Raw genomic sequence first — 25,350 nt, 5'->3', positions numbered from 1 at the left:
TGATTTTTAGAATTCTAAGGTAGTGCTGTGAAAACACGTTCTGGTGGAACGCCAGGGCTGCTCAGAGCCAGCAGGGCCAGCACAGGGCTCCAGGCAAGGATCTCCTGAGTGTCCTGCACCGAGCAGGCTCCCCAGGAAGGGGCAGGTGCCTTCGCCTGTGGATCCCGGCTGCTGGACTTTGGAATCTGGCTTCAGTACAAGATTCGCCAGCTCTGGAGCTGCCGAGACAGAAGGCCTGGTGTTATATGCGTGAGGCCTCTCTGATCATAGAGGCCCAGGAAGCAGGGAAGTCCTTACGCCCCCTATCTGGCCAGCAGGATCATGGGCTGCTGTCCAGAAGGCGGCTCAGGATCACCAGACGTTACCCTCAAAGGAGACAGGCCTGAGCCGTCGGAGGCAGGACAACAACTGTGGAAAGCAACTTTCCTGGAAGAGAGTGGATTCCTTCAAAACTTCTTTCTCATCACTGGCCTGTCTTCAAATAGGAAACAGCTGAGTTGACTGCCTAGCAATCCTTTTTCTTCTTTTTATAAGTCTTTCTGCCACAGGACCTTGAAGTATTTCTGGAGGTTACCTGTAATATACTGTAGTCTAATTTAAATAAAATGTCATTTTAATATTATTTATTTATTCTAATTAATAAAAATGTTGTTTATTTTCACCTGCTTGAGAGGCAGAGCCAAGAGAGTGAGAGAACAAGAGAGCAAGACAGCTTACATCTGCCGCTTCACTTCCCCAAAGCCCTCAGCAGCCAGGACTGGGTCAGGCAGGAGCCAGGAGCCAGGAGTGCCATCCAAATCTCCCACGTGGGTGGTAGGGGTCTAAGTACTTAAGCCGTCACCTGCTGCCACCCAGGGTGCACTAGCAGGAAGGCAGATGGGCAGCAGAGTAGTGGGGACTTGAACTAGCACTCCAGTACAGTCTGTGGGCGCCCCAGCAGTGGCGTGACTTGCTGAGTGCCTCATCGCCCGCCTCAGCCTCATTTTTCAAGAAGTGAAATTCTGATTTTAAAAAATTTAAATGAAAGCTTTCAATATTTTAACTGAGCGTCTTCACCCTCTAGAGCAGAGGAGGGGAGTGTCCAGCCTGTGAGATCATCTGTTTGGCCCTGCCAAGGCAAGCACAGGCAGGACCCGACATCCAATAAACTTAAAGCAGGCTAATGTTAAGTTGGTAGTTTTATATGGACCGGGAATGATGTTATAAATACCCACATGGCCTCTAGAAACAAAAAATTTTGCCATCTTTGCCCTAGAGTTTAAAAAAATGCTTTTTGGAAATTTTAATTGTTTTGGGGGAAGTGCTCCTCAATTATCTATAACAATCAAGAAAAATCTTTGAAATGAAACCCCTTTCCCTGTTTATTCTTCCTGATCGTCACAGTCACTTCCTCATCTGGACTCTTTACTAGACTCAAAAACTAATACGGCTTTTTCTGTTTACTACCTCATGTGCTTTCCTGACCATGGCCGCCCATCGGTGAATTTCTGCATCTGAACCAGCAGGGGGAGCTCACTCACACAGAAATCCGAAGCCACCACAAGGGGAAGGTGGGGAGAGATCCAGCCAACTTTCCAGTGCATATGAATGAACTACCACTCACACGCAGCAGGTCCTGGGGAAGAGCCCTGGAGAAGATGTATTTAGACACACCCCAGCCACCATGTGCTTGAGCGGCTCAGCTACTGCCCAGGGCAGGCATACACTGCCCGTACCTGTTTTTCAAGGCTTGGCTTGCTAAGCTGTACAGTTTGCGGTCCAGCGAGTCTGGTCCCTGGAGTAGCTATCACAATGCTGGTGAGCTGGGCCATGGGGAACGTTTTGGCTATGGTTGCAGTCTGTCCATTGACAACACGGACGGGGTGGATGGAATTCTGGGAAGTGGGAAGGGTTGTGGGGGTGAACTTGGTCAGCATGACGGGCCTCTGGATAAGCTGAGGAGCTGCAAGCATGGGAGGAGGTGCAGGGGCAATAGGAATGTTATTCTGAGCCACAGGCTTGGGTCGAACCTATGAGGGAAAGAAAGAAGAATTATTCTATTATTTAAAGAAGCTGCTGATGTCCTGTAAATCTAAAACACCGCCCAATCTTCCACTCTACATAAACCAAATGGTATTCCATACAAGTATTTATTGATATTCATCTTGGTATTATTATTCTGCAACTCCTAGGACACATAACTCATGAAGACCCAAATACCACCTCAGAACGCTGTACTTCTTATGCCCAGAGGGGCGAGAATGTTGCCAATGGTCTTAGTTCACCTTCCAGGTTTCTTTATATGGACAGCTTCAGTTCACTCCCATTTCTGGCCCTCTAACTCCCCATTTTGTTTTTGTTTTAGAATTTATTTATTTTTTTGGAAGGGGGAGAGAGAGAGACAGAGAGAGAGAATAACAGAGAGATCTTCCATCTGCTGATTCACTCCCCAAATGGCTACCATGGCCAGGGCTAGGCCAGGCCGAAGCCAGGAGCCAGGAGCTTCTTCTGGGTCACCCACATGGGTGCAGGGGCCCAGGGACTTGGGCTGTCCTCCGCTGCTGTCCCAGGCCGTCAGAAGGTAAACTCCTCATTCTTCACTACCCAGTATGGCCTACTCCTTCTCAGTCTCCACTGGGGTCCACTCTTCCTATAGGATTTTGACCTGCAACCCCTTTTCCTTCTAATGGTCTCACTTTTGCTGGCAGCGCTCACTCCTCCCACAACTTCAGTTACTATCTATGTACTGAAGACTCCCACTCCGGACCAGAGACATTTCCTGAGTTTCAGGATCATTTTCAACTACCTGTTAGACATCTCTCCTTGGACATCTCATCAGAAGTTCAAAATCAATTTTTCTAACACTTACCAATTTCTTCTTCCAATCCTTCCTTCCTCTATAATCACCTTAGTAAGGGGCCTTTTCTTGACAAACTTCAGAATCATTCGTGATGCTTCCTATTCCAACCCTACTTCCTAAAGAGTTCTCAAATCTGTCTACTTTTTATCTCACTGCAGCTACCCTCGTTTATGTTTGGTTTACCAAAACAGGACTGGAAAATAAAACAAAAGTGTTGTTAAAAACATGCACGAAGGGGCTGGCGCTATGGCGTAATGGGCTAAGCCTCTGCCTGCAGTGCTGGCATCCCATATGGGTGCTGGTTCGAGTCCCAGTTGCTCCTCTTCTGATCCAGCTCTCTGCTATGGCCTCGGAAAGCAGTAGAAGATGGCCCAACTGCTTGGGCCCCTGCACCCACATGGGAGACCGGGAAGAAGCTCCTGGCTCCTGGCTTCAGATCGGCTCAGCTCCGACCACTGTGGCCATTTGAAGAGTGAACCACCAGATGGAAGACCTTTCTCCTGTCTCTCCATCTCTCTGTAACTCCACCTCTTGAATGAATGAAGGAATAAATAAATCTTCTAAAAAATATGCAGGCAGCAGGTACAAACCCTGGTTCGACCACATGACTAGCTGTGTAACCTCAGGCAATATACACAACCTTTCTAAGCAAACTTTTAAAACTAAGACCTTGTGGGCAAAACTCTTGCCTTGTGCATGAGAACTGAGCCTTCAGGTAATTCTCTAGCTCTGTTCTAGAAACCCAACAAAGGTAAGAATGTCAGCGTTACCAGCAACAATACTGGTGACAGAAATTACCCCTTAGTGATCACTAAGTCTGAAGGGAGAGAACTAGAGCCTCTGATAGGACTCGGTGCTTAGTCCTCCCTAAGTGGGATGATGGTAACTTGGGTACATCCAACATGGAGACCGTGAAAGCCATGCCTAGGGAACTGTTACGAGATGTACTGGCTTCTACCTGAGGGCCTCCCTCCCACTGTCCTGGATAAAGCTTTCATCTCCTTGCACTTGAGGATTCCTGGGCAGCCCCAGAGACTGCTGCATGGGCTGCTGTAGGGACTCCCACTGAAGCAGAATGCCCAAGGCTGTCCTGCTGGCATGCTATTCTGCATCATGCCAAGTATGGCCTGGGATAGCCTTGTGAGTCTGGAAGTTTTGCTGAACTCAAAAATAAACTTGGCGGTAGGAAGTATCCCATAGCAGGAAATACTTTTGATATTTTAGCTGGTATACACATGAAGACATACAGTCTATCTCTGTAAAAACATAGCTTCATGAAATACAGGACACAGCTAATGTTTCTTATTCTGTTCTATTCACGTTACTTAACAACTCTGGTTACTATCCAGTAAGTTGATTTCATAGCCAACTAATGAGTTGTGATGGATCCCTTGTTTGAAAAACATGGCCTAAACAGCCTCAGATTCCTTAGCTGAGTAATACCTACTATGGTTGAGGATTAAAATAAGCAGCCCATGTGAAGTGTCCAGTGGGGACCTGGCACACAGCAAGATTCCCCACACCCTGGCTACCCCCATCACTGACAGTGTCCTCACTGTTCTTTCTGCCTACAGTCCTGGCTATCTCCAGTCTGTTCTATGCACAGACAAGAGGGCTTCTGAGTCATAATCTGATCACGTCAAGTGCTTGCTTCTTGAAAACACTCATTCAGTGGGTGCCCACTGCTCCTCGGATGAGGCCCAGATTCCTGCAGACTGCAGGAACCCACAGGCTCCGGGGCGGTGCACTTGCCCGGCCTCATCCCAGCCTGAATCAGTCACATGGCCCTTTGTGCCCACACAGCAAGTCTCCTTTGGTTCCTTAAATTCCCATGCATCTCCCTGCCACAGACCCGCATGCCATGTTCCCCCTCTGCCGGGGCCCTTTCTATTCTCCCCTAAAACTCTGTCAGGATAACTTTGGTAGGATTTTAGGCCTCAGACTGAATTCAACCCTTTAAGGGCATCTTGAAGCAGCTTTCTCTAATGCTGTACAGGATGGGCTGGCTGTCCCCCCAGCGCGGCCTCAGAACACCCTGTCTTCCCACAGTGGGCGCCGTCTGTGTGTCTGAAGCTCTGCGCGGGCAGAGAAGCGCCTTCTTGACCACTGGCGGAGACACAGTGCTTGCTGCCCAAGGCACTTATTAAGGATTTATTTGATAAATGACTGAAATCACCTTATCTCATTTTAGCATTGCCCACCTCCTCCCCAGAGGCTATTCAGAAACTGTACCACGGATGACAAAATTCCTTTCTCTTTTCTCTTTGCCTGAAACCAAGGGCCTCAGAGAGGAACTCTCATCCTTTCAATCACATCAAAACTCCTCAGATTTCAGACACTCGACCCTGATAAGGGCGAGGGTCCTTCTGATTGCGGGAGGAGCACTGTCAGAGCAAACAAGCAGAGTTGCTTGGGCCCAAGGAGCAAGTCCCCTGCACAAACCCTGGCCTAAACCTTTCTGTCACGGCTCTGTATTGAATACGAGCCTCAATACCACTGGTTTTCAGACCAGCACTAAATGATGTCTGCCGGTTCGCTTGGCTCTTATTTCCCTCCCTGTTCTTTTTTTGGCATATGGGAAATAAATTTGAAAATGGTCACTGCATACTTTCCCATTACCAGGCAGTAAGTTACCATAAGGTTTCTAATGATGCTATCTTAATTGTTGTACATTTAGAAAATTTTCCTTTTCTTTTCTCTCCCCCGGTCATTGCTAATAAATCCTAACAATAAAATAAGCTTCCGTACGGTAGAGAAACGGCAGTCAGCATGGCTGGCTGAGGAGGGCGTCGAGTCGGCTGTGCTGACAGCCTCGTTACAGGCTGTTCAGAGAGGCCGGCACGGTTTCCGTCCCACCTAACCCGTCACTGGCCTCGTCACTGCTTCACTCACCTGTGGAAGAAAGTTTGGACGCGGAGTGAGTCTAGGAGGGGGAATAAACTGTGGTACTTTGATGGGCTGAGGGGGTGTTGCCTGAACCTGCTAAAAAACAACAACAACAACAAAACAAGCAGATAAATAAACCAGAGAGAACAATCAGTGCTCAGCACCGAAGCGAGGCATTCTCATTTCAGCCCAGTATTCCGTGGATCAGACGGTATTTTCCGTAAGAACCCACTGTCGGGTTAACTGTCTGAACACTGCATCAGGCGGCCTGCCTCTCTCGCCTGGGTAGTCTGCCCCACAAAGTGAGCCAGTCACACTGCTGTCCTCACACACTTCATGGACAACAGGGCAGGCTCAGGAACCTTAAGCAATTTCTCAGACATTCAAGAACTCTTACTCTTAAACATATTTTTAAAAAATTCAAGACTAGATCCAAAGTAAATCCAGTCTGCTGCCTGGTCGAATGGGCTCTTTCCTGATACAAGCGCTTTCCCTCATAGTGGAGGGGTTTACTCCTGCGGGGACTCTCCTAACTCTAGCATCTGGTCAAGCGATCTGGTTGCTGCGCTAAGGGCTCCTGGGTGACTGACGGAGCTTCACTTTATGGCTCTCTAGTTTCACTCGTCACCGGTCATCATTTAAAAGCTACCAAAGGCTCTTAGCTACCATTTTAGGAAATGAACGATATATCAAAATTTGGATATTGTTCCCTAAGCTTCTGAGAAACATGTTTTCTCAATGGCTTGGTCCTATAAATCTCATAAACAATTCTTGTTCAAATACTTCCTCCTCCAGCAGATCTTTTTCTGATAAAACGCGGACACCGCTGCTATTAGTTTTGGAGTTTGCTGAGCGTTTTTCAAGTGCCTTGACTAACTCCAGCACTTCCTGGGTGCGATCAATTTAATGGGACAGAGAGCTCAAGAGTTGAGCAGTCACACAGCTCCACAGAGTTCATGCGCTCCAGTTTCACAGGAAGGCCTGTGGTCAGGCTGCAGGGACATTTTCATCAGGCCATGCTCCGACCTCAGATAACGCACAGATGCGGCCCTGGGCGTCAACACAGCTCTGTAGTATTTGAGCAGCGAGCCCTTGTCTGGCCTGAAGGACATCTGGTACACAAGGAGAAGGCTGGCCTCCGAGAACCATGGCAGGAGCCTGAGGTGGATGTGCCCTACGCTGCATGTCCTGAGCCCTCTCCCGTGAGCGGCAGCTGCTGGCTTACCAGAGTGACTGTGTTTTTTGCCACAATTTGGACGGCCTCTGCCCCAGGCCCAGTGACCTTACTGGACGTCTGCAGGTTGACTGGCGTGTTCTGGACATCGGTGCCGAGTACAGCCTTCTGACTGTTGATGGCGGTCACCATAGCAATGGTAGGTCTCTGGCCCACAACAGAGGCCGGCATGGTCGCAGTGGCTGCTTTCAAGACGAGAGGTAGTGTCTTTGTGGTAATCATAGAAGCTGTAGTTACAGTCTTCTAGGAAACATGGAGAACAGACATTACAACAATGAAATGTGATCCCACTGAGCAGTATGCTACTCAATCCTGGAAGAAAACAAAGCAATAATTCTCACAGTCAACCAAGTTTCTCAGTATGACAACATTTCTTTCATGCACAGAGAGCACATTTCTTATTACAGGGAGAGATGATCTCTAATTTGCTACATTCTCAAATTAGCGCCACTGGTAAACGGCCAAGTTCACTGTAGTAGCCGCTGACTAACCTGAGTGCAGGGTTTACAACAGCAAACTGGGAAGAGTGGTTACTGATACAGAACATGACTGTTCTTGTTTCTTTTGGCTTTTCTCCTTTACTGGCTCTCAATTAATTTATGTACAAGATGCAAAGCAATGGGGTACACATCATCTCTATCCTTAATTGCTACAGACTCACGGGCGGGAAGAAAGCCACCACACAAACTGTTCATGTGCCTCCCGTGACACACAGGCTGGGGTAAAAAGACTGTACCTTTTCGGTTTTTTTGAGCAGTCTCTGGAGAGGAGGAAGGGAAACGCTCATGAGGATTAGCACAACCATTGCCTCGCAGGCCGTAAATCCCTAACTCCAGAAAACCAAACATACTAACCAGCTAGTAAAGCACATGTGGTTATTGAAACCAAAGGGCTATGAGCCCTGCGCGTCACCTCTTCTCTGGAGAAGTGCTGCATCAGTGACTGAAGATGCAGTGAAACGTGGCTGGGTAGAAACAAAAGCCCCAACCCGGACAGAGGGAACAGAGAACTTTCCCCACACCACAGCCAGGTCTGCTGGAGGGCGCTGCTCCGGGCCAGTGGGAAGTACTCTGCTCTCCCGGAAATGGACTTGGACAACGTTCCCTGGGACTTTGGAACTGCCTGTGTGGTAAGCTGCTTGGCTGTGGGCAATGTTTCCCTTCTCTGCCTTTTCCACACATATTATCCAATCTTCCCACATCTTTCTGCCTTCTTTTAACCAAAAATTTAATGAGCTGTGCTCACTTATCCCATCACAGCCTAATTAGCAATCCTTATTAATGTGCACAAATAAAATCACCCAAATCTGTGCTTCCTCTTTTCCAAGACAACAACACCAGAGTGGCTTTTTTTTTTTTTTTTTTTTTTTTTTTTGCCACTGCCACCTCTAAAGTGAAATGGGTGGGAGTAAAAGGGTCACAGTGATATTTACTTTGGGGGGTAGCAGGTCATCTGCTTTCTATCAGTGATGGAAATCAAATAAAAGTTAAATGCTGTTTACCATTAGAAATATTATAGTAGGACAGCAACAAGGACCATTTATTACCAGCTATTTGTAATGGGCATTTTTAACACAGCATGATATCAACGCTATCTTTCAGTTTAAAACATTTACACGCAAGGCATTTTTCATGTGGTGAGCAAGTCACACTGGCTGGCATTCACCCCTGGTGCCACCATGGGCTGTGGAAGTAACGCTGTAGCCAGCAGAACTCAGTGCCTGCATTTCACAGTTGTGTACACTGCTGTGGCTTAAGAGGAGGTCAATACACTTCTACTCAAACACTTCTGGTTTAAGCAAATCACTATCAATATTTTGACTAGCTCTTAACTTACTATTTTAGAAAATCTTGAATCAAACTCACCTGAACTAAATATCTACCATTAACCAACACTTAAAAGCACTCCAACCTAACAAGCTGTTGTATCTTGTTTTTCATTTTACTTAGTTGTGGTTGATTTTACTACCTGCATTTTCGCATCTATATAACCCCATATAGTACACAGACATAGGTTAGTACCACATGCTTCGATGAAAACTTTTTTTTTTAAAGATTTTTTTCTTTCTTTATTCGAAAGGCAGACTTACAGAGAGAGGGAAGGAGAGAGAAAGAGAGCTTCCATCCACTGGTTCACTCCCCAAATGGTCACAACGGCCAGGGCTGGGCCAGACCAAAGACATGAGCTTCTTCTGGGTCTCCCACGTGGGTGCAGTGGCCCAAGGACTTGCACCATCTTCCACTGCTTTCCCAGGCACATTAACAGCAAGCAGGATCAGAAGTAGAGCAACCAGGTCTTGAACCAGTGGCCATATGGGATGTCGGCGTTGCAAGTGGAGGCTTAACCTGCTACGCCACAATGCTGGCTCCAAAAACTTTTTGAAGAACATGTTTACTAACGACTTCTTGTCCCCAAGACAAAAGCACTGTATAATCTCTGCTTCTGGCCTTGTGCTTCTTCTATTTCAATTAGGAGGGAACATACAACTGAACTCTCGGAGTGTTAGGGTTTAGATGACACAGAAAATCTAGAATCCAAGCCTAATGACAACATGTAAACTGCTCTGCAGGAGCAAGAGAAGGCAGAGAGGAGGGGGGGTCTTAACAACAAAGACAAGTATTTTTAGGGAAGCTGTGATTAGCTCCTGGCTAGTTAATGTGGCACAAATATGATCACTTTTAAGAGAAGGCAGCAGTGGCACCAAGTGTCATGAAGGGATTCTTTCATGAACTAGAATTCAATGTACAAAGACATGGTGGGGCCGGTGCTGTGGTGCAGTGGGTGAAGCCGCTGCCTATGGTGCCAGGATCCCATGTGGGTCCTAATTCGAGGCCTGGCTGCTCCATTTCTGATCCAGCTCTCTGCTCTGGCCTGGGAAAGCAGTGGAGGATGGCCCAAGTGCTTGGGCCCCTGCACCTGTGTGGGAGACCCAGAAGCTCCAGGTTCCTGGCTTCGGATCAGCCCAGCTCCAGCTGTTGCAGCCATGGAGTGGGGGGTGAACCAGCAGATGGAAGACCTCTCTCTCTCTGCCTCTCTGCAATTCTGCCTTTCAAATAAATAAATAAATCTTTAAAAAAAGAGAGAAAGGAAGAGAGAAAGAAAGAAAAGACAGACAGACATGGCAAGTAATACTGATAACAAAATCCTTAATTTTCTTGCTAAATTATCGTTGTTTATCTGAAAAGTATGAGGTTAAAAAACAGATGGACTCCAATGCACACATCAGAACTTAGAAGGATTCTGCCCATGGATTCTAATTAACCTCTATATTTCATTTCATATTATTTTGTTCAGAAAGTCATTGTTGGACACTCAACCACAAATAGAACCCTCCCTCTCTGTCCACCAGAGTTTGATTTCTGTTTGGTTTCATCAACTGTATTCTTTTTGCACTTGCATTGTATCACTACGAATGAAAGGACTGTGAGCACAGGTTAAAGGGTGAGTTGGAATTAACAAAGTAAAGGTCCTTCCCTCCCCACCCCCCAAAGACTTCCGCATTGCTCCCTTCATGCTTTGGTACATGCCAATCACCTGACAAAATACAAACTCTCCTCGCACCATCCCTCCCTGCCCGTGGGCTGCTCAGTAGGTATTCCTTTCTGAAGTCGCATGTTTACTATGTCCCACAGACAACCTCCCATTTGTCCTTGCCCTCAGAACTCTTAACTGCTTCCCTCTGACTGCCCAAATCCCCAGGAGTTTCAGTATGCACTGGTGGCTTCTGTCACCAACCAGCGCCCTCCTGCCTCTCTGGCCTTCTCTCCCTGCCACTGCTTCATGAAATCCATGCTCCAACCATATCAGCCTAATTGCTATTCCTGGGCGTGCATTTACTCTAAAAACCAAATCAATGTATTTGAAAGGCAGAGTGACAGGGAGAGAGAGACAGAGACAGAGAGAGAGAGAGAGATCTTCAGATCTTCCATTCACTCCCCAGATGTCTGCAGCAGGCGGGGCTTGGCAGGCTGACCCGAGAGCCACAAACTCCATCCGGGTTTTCCATGTGGGTGACAGGGCCCAAGCACTGGGGCATCTTTTGCTGCCTTCCAGGAGCATCAGCAGGAAGCTGGAGAGGAAGCAGCGTGGCTGGGACTCAGACAGGCACGCGGACGTGGGGTGTGGTGCCTGAAGCACATCAGCCACGCGTTCACTTCGTCGACTCCAGACTTCTGTTCACACTGTTTCTTCCTTCTGCTCCACCACTGAAACCCTGTTCCTCGTCATGGTCCTGCTCAAATGCCACCTGCTTGGAGGGTCACTCTCATCTCTCTAGTCAGAATACTCTGTCTCTAGACTGGTACCTCCATTCAGTCAGCAGTTTGCAACTTCCTCTCCCTCTCTAAATGCTTTCAATTCCTGAAAACGGAACTCTGCCTTAATTTCAAGTTAATTTCTCCTTTACAATGTGTCACACAATGCTTGCACATAGTAGGGCCTCAGTAAATATTTCCAGAATGAATGAAAATTAAATCAATTATCATGATATAGCGGATTCTTGGCAGGGACCATTTCTTCTGGTACAGCAGAATCAAGACAGCATTCAATAAATAATGATCAATAGTCTACTGTGAAGACAAGGACCAAACACCTAGAGGATCTTATGACTTTTTTTTTTTTTTTTTTTTTTTTTTTACAGGCAGAGTGGACAGTGAGAGAGAGAGACAGAGAGAAAGGTCTTCCTTTGCCGTTGGTTCACCCTCCAATGGCCGCCGCTGCAGCCGGCGCACCGCGCTGATCCTGGCAGGAGCCAGGAGCCAGGTGCTTTTCCTGGTCTCCCATGGGGTGCAGGGCCCAAGCACCTGGGCCATCCTCCACTGCACTCCCTGGCCATAGCAGAGAGCTGGCCTGGAAGAGGGGCAACCGGGACAGAATCCGGCGCCCCAACCGGGACTAGAACCCGGTGTGCCGGCGCCGCAAGGTGGAGGATTAGCCTATTGAGCCACGGCGCCGGCTCGGATCTTATGACTTTTAACATTAAACATTTCATTAGACAAAACAAAACAATATAAAACAAAGTTGGGCTAAATCAATGAAATATATCCAAGTGGGCCACTAGATGGAGAGACACTACATAACACTGTTCTGGGGAGGGCACCAGGGCCCTCACCATCCACCATCCCAAAGCAGACAGAACTCAAGAGTCCCAAGGAAAGAAACAGCTATTACAAGTACATGACAACTATTATTCCTTCCATGGGCACACTTTCTCATTAATCCACAATTTGCAAAGAGAATAACCTAATCCAATCCTGTTTAAAAGTCTAAGAAAAGCAACCCTGGGGCTGGTGTTTTGGTGTAGCAAGTAAAGCCATGGGTGCTGGTTCGTGTAACTAGGTGTTCCACTTTCAATCCAGCTCCCTGCTCATGGCCTGGGAAAAGCAGCAAAAGACAACTCAAGGTTTTGGGCCCCTGCCACCCATGGGGAGGTCCCAGTGAAGCTCCTGGCTTTGGCCTGGCCCAGCCCTGGCTGTTGCAGCCACTTGGGGAGTGAATCAGCAGGGGGAAAATCTCCGTCGCTCCCTTTCTTTCTTTCAAACACATTAATTAATTTTTTTAAAAAGTATTCCTGTAATCTTTCAGAAGCAATACCAGTCCTGACCAGGGAATTTTTAAAGTCAATTTTAAATGCCTAATTTCCAAATATTCTTGGGGGGAAAAGATTAGGGTAAAAATTACATAGGCTGCTCTAGCAATCTGCTTTACAACATGGTTTTTCTTTTTGCTTCTCTGGTTTCACATGGTATAGGCATCCTGGCATTGTATGGCAATAGAGAGCAGATGAATGGACACACTTCAGCCAGAACATCTGAATTCAAATTTGGTTCCATCACAGAATATCTACATCATCTCAGGTAAATTACTTAACCTCTTTGTGCCTTAAGTTTTCTCTTCTAGAAAATAAAGATGACAATAACAGTGTCATCCTCATGGGCTTAGGGCAAGACATATGCCCATTACATACGCACTCTGAAGAGTGCCAATACACAGTAACCTCTACTAGAGGTTAGCTAACTTTAGTATATTATAAACAAGTCATTCACTTCCACAGTGCTGTACATGGACCATCCTGATGTCTACAAACAGTGAAGCACATCTTTCCTCTCACTCTAAAGACACAGTGATAGTCACGTCTCTGCCTTTTGGCTAAGATCAAGTGTCAAGACACAGTGAGACTTGGTGTTGGTGAGTGAGAGGTGTCCATGTTTAGGTTTCAGAAGATGCCAAAGACTCTGAAACGTGCAATAATGAGTATAGTAAGTACGAACATGTACCCATAGCTTTCAACAGAATCTTAAAGGGATCTTTGTTATAAAACAACTCTAAAAGACATAAAATCACACAAACTTTTAGAATGTTTTGCAAATAAACACCTCTAGAAATTCAAGATAAGACTTTAATTCTGATGTAATGTACAGAAGACATCATCTTTCCCCTTTCTTTGGAAAGGTGAGAAATCGTTCAACGTTTGCTATTTCCTTCTGCCAAGGAATTTCAAGTGATCCTCCCCCAAGTTATAGTACAAAACCGTAACCAAGATAACTTCTGTTAGTGCTATGAGCTCCTGCAGTCTGAAACAGGGCCCTGGACTACTGGACCAATAACTGAGATTGGCACATGATTGGCCATTATCACTATTTGTTTGCATCTGCAAAGAGAGACAACTGTCCCAGCACTTCTCACGAATGAAGCAACCATCAGTCTCTGTGGTCCACAAGGCCTGCGGCATCAGCCCCGCCGTACCTGGGAAGCAGTCAAGCTGGGGGAGGGCGCAGCCGCCTGCTGGCCGTGGTGGTGGTGGTGCTGCTGCGGCGGCTGTAGCTGGAGTGGTGGCTGCTGTGCTGCCTGCAGCTTGTTTTCAGGCTGTGGCAATGGCTGGATCTGGAACTTGTCCGGTTGTTCTTGTTTTACTATCAAGTTCTTCCGTAGCTGTTCAACTACTCTTTTCTACCAAATGAGAACAAAAAGAAGTGAAATGTATTAGCTGCATGGAAATTAGACTTCTCTAATACCTTTTCTCTAACTAGTTTCATCTAAACCTGCTATGTCTAAAATTTACACACATTCTATACAAGAGGAGTTCAATGTACTCAACAGATAGTACTGTGAATATGAAACTGACGGTGTACAAAATATTTTATATATAAAGAGAAACCAAGGCACACAGATGTAAGAAAAGTGAATAAAGCCCATTGAGCAGAGCTCAGATTTCTAGATGCGTTAGCTTTGTGTGCTGGACTGGAAGATCACTTTAGCACAGCAGCAGAGAGCCCAGCTTCAGAGCCAAACTTCTCCAACTTAAGTTTCAGCTTCGCTACTCACCAGCTAGCTATATGATGTTGGGCAGGTTTTTAACTACCTGTGCCACAATATTCTGTCCCATAATGAGGTGATTAATAGTACCCTTAATACTCTTATGCGATCCAAAGGACCTAATAAATGAAACATTCTCAGACCAGGATTGACACATTGTTGACTATTATTATTATTATTATTTTGTATCTGACAACAAAGACACCAGCCATACTAATTTTTATGAATCAAACATCATGTATCTACCCCAGTTTAAAACATTAAACAGATTTTAAACAAACCTTGATCCCAATGGCAGGATTAATATATAAGACTTTATAAATTACTGAAATGTGTAACTCACAAGTAGAACAGGATCCATAGAAATACATACATTTATTTAGAAAGAACAGGGATTCAGTTACATAGGTGAAAATTAAAAGCTAAGGTTTCTTGGGGCTGGTGCCATGGTGCAATAGGTTAATCTTTCGCCTGCAGCGCCGGCATCCCATATGGGTGCCAGTTCTAGTCCCAGCTGCTCCTCTTCCAATCCAGCTCTCTGCTGTGGCCTGGGAAAGCAGTAGAAGATGGCCCAAGTTCTTGGGCCCCTGCACCCATGTGGGAGACCTGGAGGAAGCACCCAGCTCCTGGCTTTGGATCGGCGCAGCTCCGGCCATTGCGGCCATTTGGGAGAGAACCAACAGATGGAAGACCTTTCTCTCTGTGTCTCCCTCTCACTGTTTGTAACTCTACCTCTCAAATAAATAAATAAAAATCTTTTTTTTTTTTTTAAAAAAGCTAAGGTTTCTTGAACTTTCTAGACCTTGCTCAAACACAAGAACAAAGTGCTTGGGTCACTTGTATCACTAGAATAATACATTCCAACAGAAGAGAACGTAAGCCCCTTAAAGGCAGGTCCTTTTTTGCTCAGCTATCTGCTTGCTGTCTCTGTTCCAGTCACACAGCACAGAAAGTGAAGGCACCCATGACTAGCAAACGGCTGGGAGAGCATCTCCTCCCCCTGGCACCAGGCAGGGGCAGAAGGGACAGGCAGCCCTCCTCATCCACTTTCTAATCCGTGCATCAGACAAAGGCAGATCACCACTTCCTAGTAGAGGAATTTAAATAGGGGCTCACTGGAGCCTGGTGCCGTGTTAATCTTCAAATCCTCACTGACGCCTCCAGCCAACTGCATCACCACGCTCTCTGAAGAATCCGAACCTGTAGGCTACGTGCTTAATATTACTTACAAAATACATTTGTAAACTTTCATGACAATACAAAATTCATTTTTTTATATTTATTTATTTTATTTGAAAGGCAGAGTTAGAGAGAGAGAAAAGGAGAGGTAGAGAGAGGTCTTCTATCCGCTGGTCCACTTTCCAAATGGCCACAATGGCCAGAGCTGGGTCAGTTCGAAGCCAGGAGCCAGGAACTTCTTCCAGGTCTCCCACGTGGGTACAGGGGCTCAAGGACTTGGGCCATCTTCCGCCGCCTTCCCAGGCCATAGCAGAGAGCTGGATCTGAAGTGGAGCAGCCAGGTCTTGAACTGGCACCTAAATGGGATGCCAGCACTGCAGGCGGTGGCTTTACCTGCTACACCACATCACCAGCCTCCAAAATTCATTCTTGAGAGATATTTATTACTGACTCCAGATAGACAAAGAAAATATCACACAAAGGCCAATCTCCAGAGGAAAACCAATTCTGCTATATGGTATACTCTGCTAGTACTACTGAGTAAACACTTGAAATAAAAAAAAAAAAAGAATATAGGGTCCAAAGTCTTTGCAGAGACCATCAACTGAATAATAAAAATACAAATTAATAAAATACCCAAGGACTTTACAAATTGATTTTCAAATCTTCCAAATTCTATTTCTCAAGTGTAGGAGGTAGAGTAATGAGCCACTGTGACTGGTAAGAGGAGGAAGAATTGGCGCGAGTGCTGCAGACAATCTTGAGTATCACATGTGGATTTTGTTGCGTGGTGACTGTCAGAACATCTATCCATTTAAAATTAAATAATTATGTAGAGGCACTTTCCGTCTTTCTCCCCACCAGACATCAATCTATTAGTGAATAAGCTAAAGTGCAGCATCAGCAGGCAGAGAAAGGGACTCCAAGAACTCTTCCAGAATACAGCTCCAATCAGGGAGGGGCGGGGGGAACCTGGAGGAAAGAATCCCGCAGAAATGGGACATCTGCCAAAAAACACACTGTGGACAAAACAGCACAGGAAACTAAGTAAGTACTACACGAGGTGCAAAAGGAAAGAGAGCTTTTCTCCTCCATAACCATCCTTAGGAAATACAGTGAACTCTGCCCTTGCTGCCTCACTGAAGCAAACCAGAAGCAAGACAGAGCCGGGAACCTGCTCCCAGTGTCAGGGTAACCGCAGGGAGTGGCAGGGCAAAGAGCTAGAAGGGGCTGCAGGCTACAGTGCTCCCCAGCCATATGGCCAGAGCAAGGTGCTGGCCAATCACAGCCAGAGTGGGTGCCAAGTGAGTCACTCTGCATTCACTACGGTTCCTTCCCCAGGGCCTGAAACAAAGCTGCAGAAGCCTGGGGGGGGGGGGGGGGGTACTTCGAGGGAAAGCAGGATCAAAATACTTGAAACTTACATTAGTCCTTGAAAGGAGGAGAAAGAGAAAGAGGAGAAAGCATTGTGCAGATGGACCCAGGTCAGATCACGTGAGCTGGGTAAAGTCTTCTTTACAGGACGGCTCTGGTATTTCAAAGAGCTGCTCGGAAACGCATGGCCTCTCGCCCCTTGCTGTGTTCATCAGGAGATCAGAAGAATACTAAGCGTGTAGTTGTGTTCCTCTGTGAACTTTTCTCAAAATCAAGGTTTGGGGAAACGCTGTGCTTTCTGCCACTTAAATACACACAACTGAGCTTGGAACCTGACGGCGGGCTCCTCGCAGGAACCCCTGCACACTCTCGGGAGTGCTGCTGTGCGTGTGAGTAGGCCCTGAGCAGGCTTTTCTGAGCCCCGCAGCCCAGCCTTGTTCCAGGTCAGCCTTGCAGCTCTGGTGAGCACAGCATTCGCTTCACCTCAGTGGGCTCCTGATCTAGGTCAGCACCTGTTCCGGGTGGCAGCCAGGGAATGCGGCTATGATACTCGTGTGTTATAAATCCTAGCTGTGAATCAGCGAAGTTCTCAGTGGCCTCTGCACAAAGGATAGCTTCTCATTACAAAGGAGGTGAGCCTATAGTTTTACTGTTATGTGTTATGAACAAAGAAATCTTGACTTCTGTTGGCCATTAATGAAACTGCACTACCATAAACAATTTCAGATTTTCAATGTATTTACATATCAGAGAGAGCTTTAAAAGCAGCTAATTATCTTAGAACACTATCCTGAAGCTTTGAGAAAAGGTTAAATTTCACAAACCAGTCATTCTTCATCCACAGTTAAAACAGAGGGCAGATGAAGAAACGAAAATGAATTCTGGAAAGGGGGGAGTGAATCCTGTATCATCTTTTCTACTTAACGTTTTCCCTATGAACAACAGGCCACGTGGCTGGCCTCCAGAGGGGCTAGCACCGCCCCCTTCAATCCATCTGTCAAGAATGCGCCACAGCCTGGCATGTGATACCCGCCTCAGATTCCCTTGACGTTCGCATCACCGGGTTTCATCAGGGCTTGTTCAGGCAGAAGAGTTCACAGAGCCTCTGACGCTTCAAGTCACAGCTCCTGAGACAGGTAGTCACAGTGATCAATATTGTGACATTCAGCGATACTATCAACATGTTCACATGACAACAAGACAGATCCTGAGAAAAAAAGAGAATTTACGGGTCCAGTGCAACAGAAAATCGGGTTTGTTTTCCACTAAATCAGTGGAGGTTCGAGGGCCTTCGTCACCATAAGAAGGAGACAGAGATGGAAGGCACGCTGTCCCTCCAGTCAAGCACCAGCTTGTTTTTCCAGGCAAACGATCAGAGTCATTCTACAGAGTTCTCTCAGAAGGCACTGCAGCCACGGGGTCCTGCTGCATGTCTGCTGCTTTGCCACACGGGCAGTCACCTCACTCAGCTGTGCTCTCTACAGCAGCATCTGTTTTTGTATCAGTTATGACAGGGCCACATCCACTCAAGATATCTTCTTAACACAGCATGGTAAAATTCATCATTTTTTCCTCCACAAATCAACAATCTGAAAATATAACCCTAACCTTCATACCACAGGGTGATGGAGACTTGTACCTCTCCAAAAGTCCACAAAGTCAAAAATGACTCTTGGAGGACCAGTGCTGTGGCAAAGGGGTAAAACCACAGCCTTCAGTGCTGGCATCCCATATGGACAAGTCCCCGCTGATCCACTTCCAACCCAGCTCTCTGCTGTGGCCTGGGAAAGCAGTAGAAGATGGCCCAAGTCCCTGGGCTCCTGCACCCATGTGGGAAACGTGGAAGAAGCTCCTGGCTCCTGGCTTCGGGTTGGTGCAGCTCCAGCCACTGTGGCCAATTGGGGAGCGAACCAGTGGATGGAAGACCTCTCTCTCTCTCCTTGGGCTGGCGCTGTGGTGCAGGTTAAGCTGCCTTCTGTAGCACCAACATCCCATATGCGCGGTGGTTTGAGTCCTGACTTCTCCACTTTTGATCTAGCTCCCTGATAATATGCCTGGGAAGGCAACAGAAGATGGCCCAAGTGCTCGGGCCCCTGTATCCACAAGGGAGACCCAGGCCCAGCCCTGACTGTTGCGGCCAACTGGGAAGTGAACCAGTGGACGGAAGATTCTCTCTCTCTCTCTCTAATTCTGACTTTAATAAATAAATAAATAAATAAATAAATGCTTTTTTCAAAAAAGAAAAAAGAACAACTCTTACTCATATTCACAATAAAAATGCAGTGAAAAATCTTTCTAGGGTCTCTAGAATTGCCCACTGCTACAAACGGCTGGCTACTCTATTTTACATGTGCAGAGAAAGTAACCTTGGAGAGATTGATATCTGTTGATAAAAATCAGGATCTACTCAAAGAGAGACAAACCTTTCTACTACTCAACTGAAGCAACCACTGCATTTGCAAGAAACCCCAATATTTACCAACACTGAGGAGGCAGGAAAGACAGGAGGTTTGAGAAGGTATCACAGTTACCTTCTACCGAACAGCATACTGGCACAACTTCAGTGACAGAATTACAGCACAGGGTGAAAGGAACCACTGGTAGAAAGTGGAAAACTAAGTGAAGACTCCACCACTTCATGGACAAAAACACAGGAAAAGCAATAAACTACTCCCCATACACATTAAATAAAATTCCAAATAAGCTATTGGAGAGAACGTTGCAGAGGACACAGGACAGAATTCTGAGAGAGGAGGAGGAGGACTGGTGGCAGCCGCTATAAAAACATACTTAGCTGAAAATTATGACACATTCCATCTGTAAAATACTAGAAGATTTTCCCTCTGAGACTCAGTTTTGGAGTCAGAATTAGATAAATATCTTCTATCTGTTTTTCAACCTTTTAAAAAGGGATTTATCCTTTTGAGATACCACTTATTTGACAGAAGCAGTTTTTATAAACACATCTAATACAGTGAACTGGACATGCTGTCTTCCAAAGAGGGCTTGTATCCCAATTTTGAGACCCGGGGACACATAATTATTTTAGTTCTGCAAGGTGTTATGGAAATTTTATGGGACAACATAAATGAATTAAGGAGCAGCAGCAGTTCACATTATCAAAAAAAATTTTTTTTCCCCAGTAAATCTCAAAATTCTCTGCATGGATGTTTACTAGATGGTAGAGAACACACATGTCATTGTATTGATTCAACTTTGACTTAGCTTTTTAATTAGAACCGATACTTCAGAGTTTATCCTTCCTTCAGCACACAGACACACACACACACACATGCACACACAAGTATTAGCATCAATGGATCCACAGTTAGAACTTTTGGTTATCAGTGAGCTTTATAGTCCACCTCTACAGGCTTTTAGACATTTGATTTGCTAGCCTGAAATTAAGTTTATGTTTTTCTTATTTAGTTCATTCATGCTCTGATAGGTGAACCCAGCCTCACCCTCCCCTCCCCCAACTTGCTACATAGGAAGATAAAACTACTGCTAGTATTGTTATTCTCAAACTCTGCCTAAATCTAGGGGCTCTTCTAAGAATCTGGAGCTGTCTTTAATTTGCATTAAATGAGAGTGTAGCTATTGAGATGTGACCAGTGGGGAAATGCAGATCCCAGCATGCAATACAGAAAGACACTGGGGCAAAACAGTACACACAGACGGAATGACAGAGAGCCCTGCGTGCTGGGAAAGCTGGCTGTTGGAAATGAAAGATCGAGGTGGTCAAAGCTAGGAGCCAGTTGGCTTACACTTATGTTCTCCACCTTTGAAGCAGTAGCTGTAAAGTACTGTCCTCTTTGCTTCAGAAAAATGTTAAGGATCAAATGAATTTGTGGTAGGGAGTGCTAAGGAAACTATTAAGGACAATGTGATAACAAGGGAGAGTAACCAAAGTGTAATACAGTTTGCCTAGAATGAATTTTTGATTCACAGCAGCAGATAACAAATATTACCTTTATTTTCAATGTCAATTATATTTCAATCACTTGATGTTTAAAAGTTATTTATTTATTTAAAAGGCAGAGACAGACAGAGACAGAAAGAACTCCATTGACTGGTTTACTTTCCAAATGCCTGCAACAGCCAGGGGGAAGCTAGGATCAATCCAGGTCTCCCATGTGAGTGGCAGGGGCTCAGCTACTTGAACCATCACCTGCTGCCTCCTTAGGTGTGCATTAGCAGGAAGCTGGAATTCTGAGCCAGAGCTGAGAATCAAACCTAGGCACTCTGATAAGGGATGTGGGTGTATGAACTAGCATCTTAACCACTAAGCCAAATATCTGCTCCCATCACCTGATTTTTAATACCAAACCAAACATTTTAGTGTTAATTCAAACTCGGCTTGGTTTTGTGGGTTCTTTTTCAATGAGAATGGCCCAAAAAAGTATAGTATTAAGAAAGCAAACTTAGGGCTGGCGCTGTGGTGTAGCAGGTAAGGCATGCAGTGCTGGCATCCCATATGGGCGCCAGTTCGAGTCCTAGCTGCTCCACTTCTGATCTAGTTCTCTGCTATGGCCTGGAAAAGCAGCAGAAGATGGCCCAGGTCCTTGGGCCCCTGCACCCACAGGGAGACCTGGAAGAAGCTCTTGGCTCCCAGCTTTGGATTGGTGCAGCTCTGGCCATTGCAGCATTTGGAGAGTGAGCCAGTGGATAGAAGACTTCTCTCTCTGCTTCTGCCTCTCTGCAACTCTGCCTTTCACATGGATAAATAAATCTCAAAAAAAAAAAAAAAAAAAAGAAAAGAAAGAAAGAAAGCAAACTCTACCTGTTGCCTTTCATTTCAGAAATTAGACACTGCCAGGAAAATGTCACTGTGTAGAAGTCAACATACAGTCTGGACTTCTTAGACCTCCATAGTGGTTCAGGGTCATAACTGTGAATGCCTAAACTGGATGTCCAGTGTAAATGTAAGCTCACCCACAGCAAAGGCCTCAGCCACAGTAATGAGGACAAAAAGCAAGAATCATTCGCAATCTGCACAATTTAGCTGTCTGTGAGCATAAGAAAGTACTCGAATCATTGTGTTTGAACCACAGTGAGACACAAATGGAGTTTCAGTTAAGCAAAATGTGTGTCTTTCTCTAACTACCTGTTTACCCTGTTTACAGGGCACCACTGCCCATACCACCAGGCTGTCATCCCTCATGCCATGGCACTGGTCCACAGTGTAAAAGGCAGCCCTGTCTTGCTAATAGCAGAGGATGTGCAGTGTGTACACACAGCACAGAAACTCAGCCCTCTGCCCTGGAGCTGCAGTGGTCTTCCACACAAAACAGTTACGACTGGAGATGGCTGCGCAGTGGCTCCCTGACAAGCTGGGTATGAGTATACACTTGAGGCACAGTGGCGATCCTGCAACGGGAGAAGGGGAAAGCAGGAACCATGCAAAGCCTCCATCAGTTTATGACACTGTGCAGATCAGACAGACTGTTCGCCTACTCCACGCCCCGGGTACTACCTGAGAGAAGGGAAGAAGCCCCCTTCTCACAGAAACACAAGACAGAAGCAGAAGGAGAAGAGTTAAATAGATTTAACCAAACTCTATAAAGAATACACCCATTAAGACATGGACAGATCACTTCCAAAGGTAAAGATTTTTTTAAAATTCCATTTGCCATGAACTTGTTTTTGAAGTCTCCTCATGTTTCTATCTCATACCCCTGATTCTTGGGTCACGGCCAGGACCAAGGTCTGTATGCTAATCTTGAACATTGGAACAGAAAACCTTTCTCTGTGTCCTTGTTCTTTCTCTTTCAGGTATGCTATCTGGTCTTAGTTACCATATTAAACATGCTTTCAAAATTTTTTTAATTTTAATTGTATTTTATTTGAGCTACAGAGATCTTCCATCCACTGGTTAACTCCCCAAATGCCTACAACAGCCAGGACTGAGCCAGACTGAAGCCAGGAACTCAATCTGAGTCTCCTGTGTGGGAGGCAGGGCCCCACTTCTGCCTTCCCAGGACATCAGCAGGAAGCTGGATGGGAAGTGGAGCCAGGACTTGAATCCAGGCACTCCAATGGAAGATGTGGGCATCCCAAGTGGTGTCTTAACAGTTGCAACAAATGCTATTCTCTGGCATACCTTTTAACAATCCTCAATTTTATAGATTTTTTCCTTAGAAGAACAAAATATCATGTGGAAAATATTCTATGATAAAATGTAATATTATACTCACATTTAGATAAAGACATAAATCAGACATAAATCAGTAAACAGTGATATTTTTAATTGGAAACTATTTTAACAAAAGCACATCCTGACCATCACACTCTTGATACTTACAAACAATTTTAATCATCTACAGTAACAGCATAAACACATAGGTTTTAAAGATTCAAAAGCTAACAAATGAGTACTTACAATTTCAGTAATTGACTTTATCACCAAGTATTTGTTACAATGACTTAAAGGAAAAAATGGACAATGTCACAAATTTACTTTCGTCATGACAAGATCCTGCTTACAACAGGGAGGGGGCAGTGCCATCACTTATTTAACTGCCAAAATGACAGATAATTACCTTCAAGGACTGGATCTCCCAAGACATGTGGCAAAGGTTGGTTTGCACTACTCTATATTTAGTCTGAGCTTTCTGCATCAGAGACAGAAGAAACCTGAACTCCTCCTTCAGAATTTCAGAGCAAGTTTGCTTTCCTTTAAGTTGACAGTACTAGAAATTTTATTAAAGAGAGAGGTTCAGCAATAGAGAAGAAGGCATAATCTCCTAACAAATAAAATACATTCGGTTAAAAATTGAAGTATTTATATTTAATCTTAAGGGTAAAGGAAAACATTTTTCACAGGTAATCACAAAATCCAATCCACAAATCTACACAAGTAATTGAGGCTTTGAATGCACGTACGCACACCCCCGAGTTTGAGGGAGGGACGGCCACAGGGACAGTGGTGAACGATCGCTCCTCCTCTAGCACACATCCTGGCACTAACGGGCTAGCGCACTCTCTTCCTGCACTGTTCTCCAGTCTGCACACAGCGGAAGCACTGAGGTGTAGGGCTAAAAGAGAGAAGGGTGCTGTACTGTATGTAAAATCTGGCCCTTGTACTTTTTAATAGACTTTGTTCTTTAGAACAGTTTTAGGTTCACGAGAAGGAATAGAAAGTTCCCATGTATCCCTTGCCCTCAGGGCGCCTGCCCCCTCCACATCTTCCCACTACCACCATGCCACACTACGTGGAACATGTCACATTTAGATGACCCACATTTATACATCACTATCACTCAAAAGTCTGTAATTCATATTAGGGTTCACTCATGGTGCTATACGTCATATTGATTTGGAGAAATGTATAATGACATGTAACAAACGGAATAATTTTACTGCCCTAAAAATCCTAAATTCCGCATAGTCATTCCTCTCTCTAACCCCCCAACCCCTGGCAAACATTTTTTTTTAATGTCTTTGTAACTTTGCCTTTCCAGAATGCCATACAGTTGGAATCATGCGTCTGTAGCCTTTCCAGATTGGCTTCTTTCTCTTAGTGTAAGGATCCTCTATGTGTTTTCATGGCTCAATAATGCATGCTTTTTTTTTTTTTTTTAAGATTTATTTATTTTACTTGAAAGTCAAGAGTTACACACACACACACACACACAGAGAGAGAGAGAGAGAGAGAGAGAGAGAGAGAGGTCTTCCATCCACTGGTTCACTCCCCAACTGGTTGCAATGGCTGGAGCTGCACCAATCCGAAGCCAGGAGCCAGAGGCTTCTTCCAGGTCTCCCACATGGGTGCAGGGGCCCAAGGGCTTGGGCCATCTTCCACTGCTTTCCCAGGCCACAGCAGAGAGCTGGATAGGAAGTAGAGCAGCTGGGACTTGAACCAGCGCCCATATGGGAGGCCAGCACTGCAGGTGATAGACCCTCCCTCCCTCCCTCCCTCCCTCCCTCCCTCCCTCCCTTCCTTCCTTCCTTCCTTCCTTCCTTCCTTTTTTGACAGGCAGAGTGGACAGTGAGAGAGAGAGAGAGACAGAAAGAAAGGTCTTCCTTTTGCCATTGGTTCACCTTCCAATGGCCACCGCGGCCGGCGTGCTGCGGTGGGCGCATTGCGCTGATCCGAAGCCAGGAGCCAGATACTTTTCCTGGTCTCCCATGCGGGTGCAGGGCCCAAGGACTTGGGCCATCCTCCACTGCACTCCCGGGCCATAGCAGAGAGCTGGCCTGGAAGAGGGGCAACCGGGACAGAATCTGGCGCCCTGACTGGGACCGGGACTAGAACCCGGTGTGCCGGCGCCGCAAGGCGGAGGATTAGCCTATTGAGCCACGGCGCCGGCCCTTGTTTTTTAATTTCAACTTAGACTAATATTAGTTTTTTTTTGGGGGGGGGTGAGAGGGAGAGAGAGTAAAAGAGAGAGACACATATATACATCCCACTCACTGGTTTAGTCTCCAAATACCTACGATGGCCAGGGTTGGGCCATGCTGAAGCGGGGATCCAAGAACTCAATGTAGGTCTCCCAAGTGAGTGGCAGGGACCCAACGACAT

General features: G+C 45.8%; 1 protein-coding gene across 32 annotated transcripts in view; it reads right to left on the bottom strand.

Moving 5' to 3' along the window:
• Positions 1-25,350, bottom strand: part of PHF21A (PHD finger protein 21A) — a 221,043-nt gene that overhangs the window by 27,216 nt on the left and 168,477 nt on the right. For 13 of the 32 annotated variants that reach the window (XM_070071243.2, XM_089327345.1, XM_070071257.2 and 10 more), the window contains 4 exons: positions 13,704-13,907; positions 6,951-7,199; positions 5,732-5,821; positions 1,716-2,009 (listed from right to left, as the gene is read on the bottom strand). In XM_070071243.2, the coding sequence (XP_069927344.1) occupies positions 1,716-2,009; positions 5,732-5,821; positions 6,951-7,199; positions 13,704-13,907 (837 nt within the window). Of the gene's footprint in view, positions 1-1,715; positions 2,010-5,731; positions 5,822-6,950; positions 7,203-13,703; positions 17,954-25,350 lie in introns of all 32 variants that reach the window. The other 19 variants (XM_070071174.2, XM_089327388.1, XM_089327400.1 and 16 more) reach the window with 4 other exon arrangements.

Source organism: Oryctolagus cuniculus, chromosome 1 (assembly GCF_051225735.1).
Source record: "Oryctolagus cuniculus isolate XC-2025 breed Fujian yellow rabbit chromosome 1, ASM5122573v1, whole genome shotgun sequence".
NCBI classification, from domain to species: domain Eukaryota; kingdom Metazoa; phylum Chordata; class Mammalia; order Lagomorpha; family Leporidae; genus Oryctolagus; species Oryctolagus cuniculus.
This window is presented reverse-complemented; position numbering and strand designations above follow the sequence as displayed.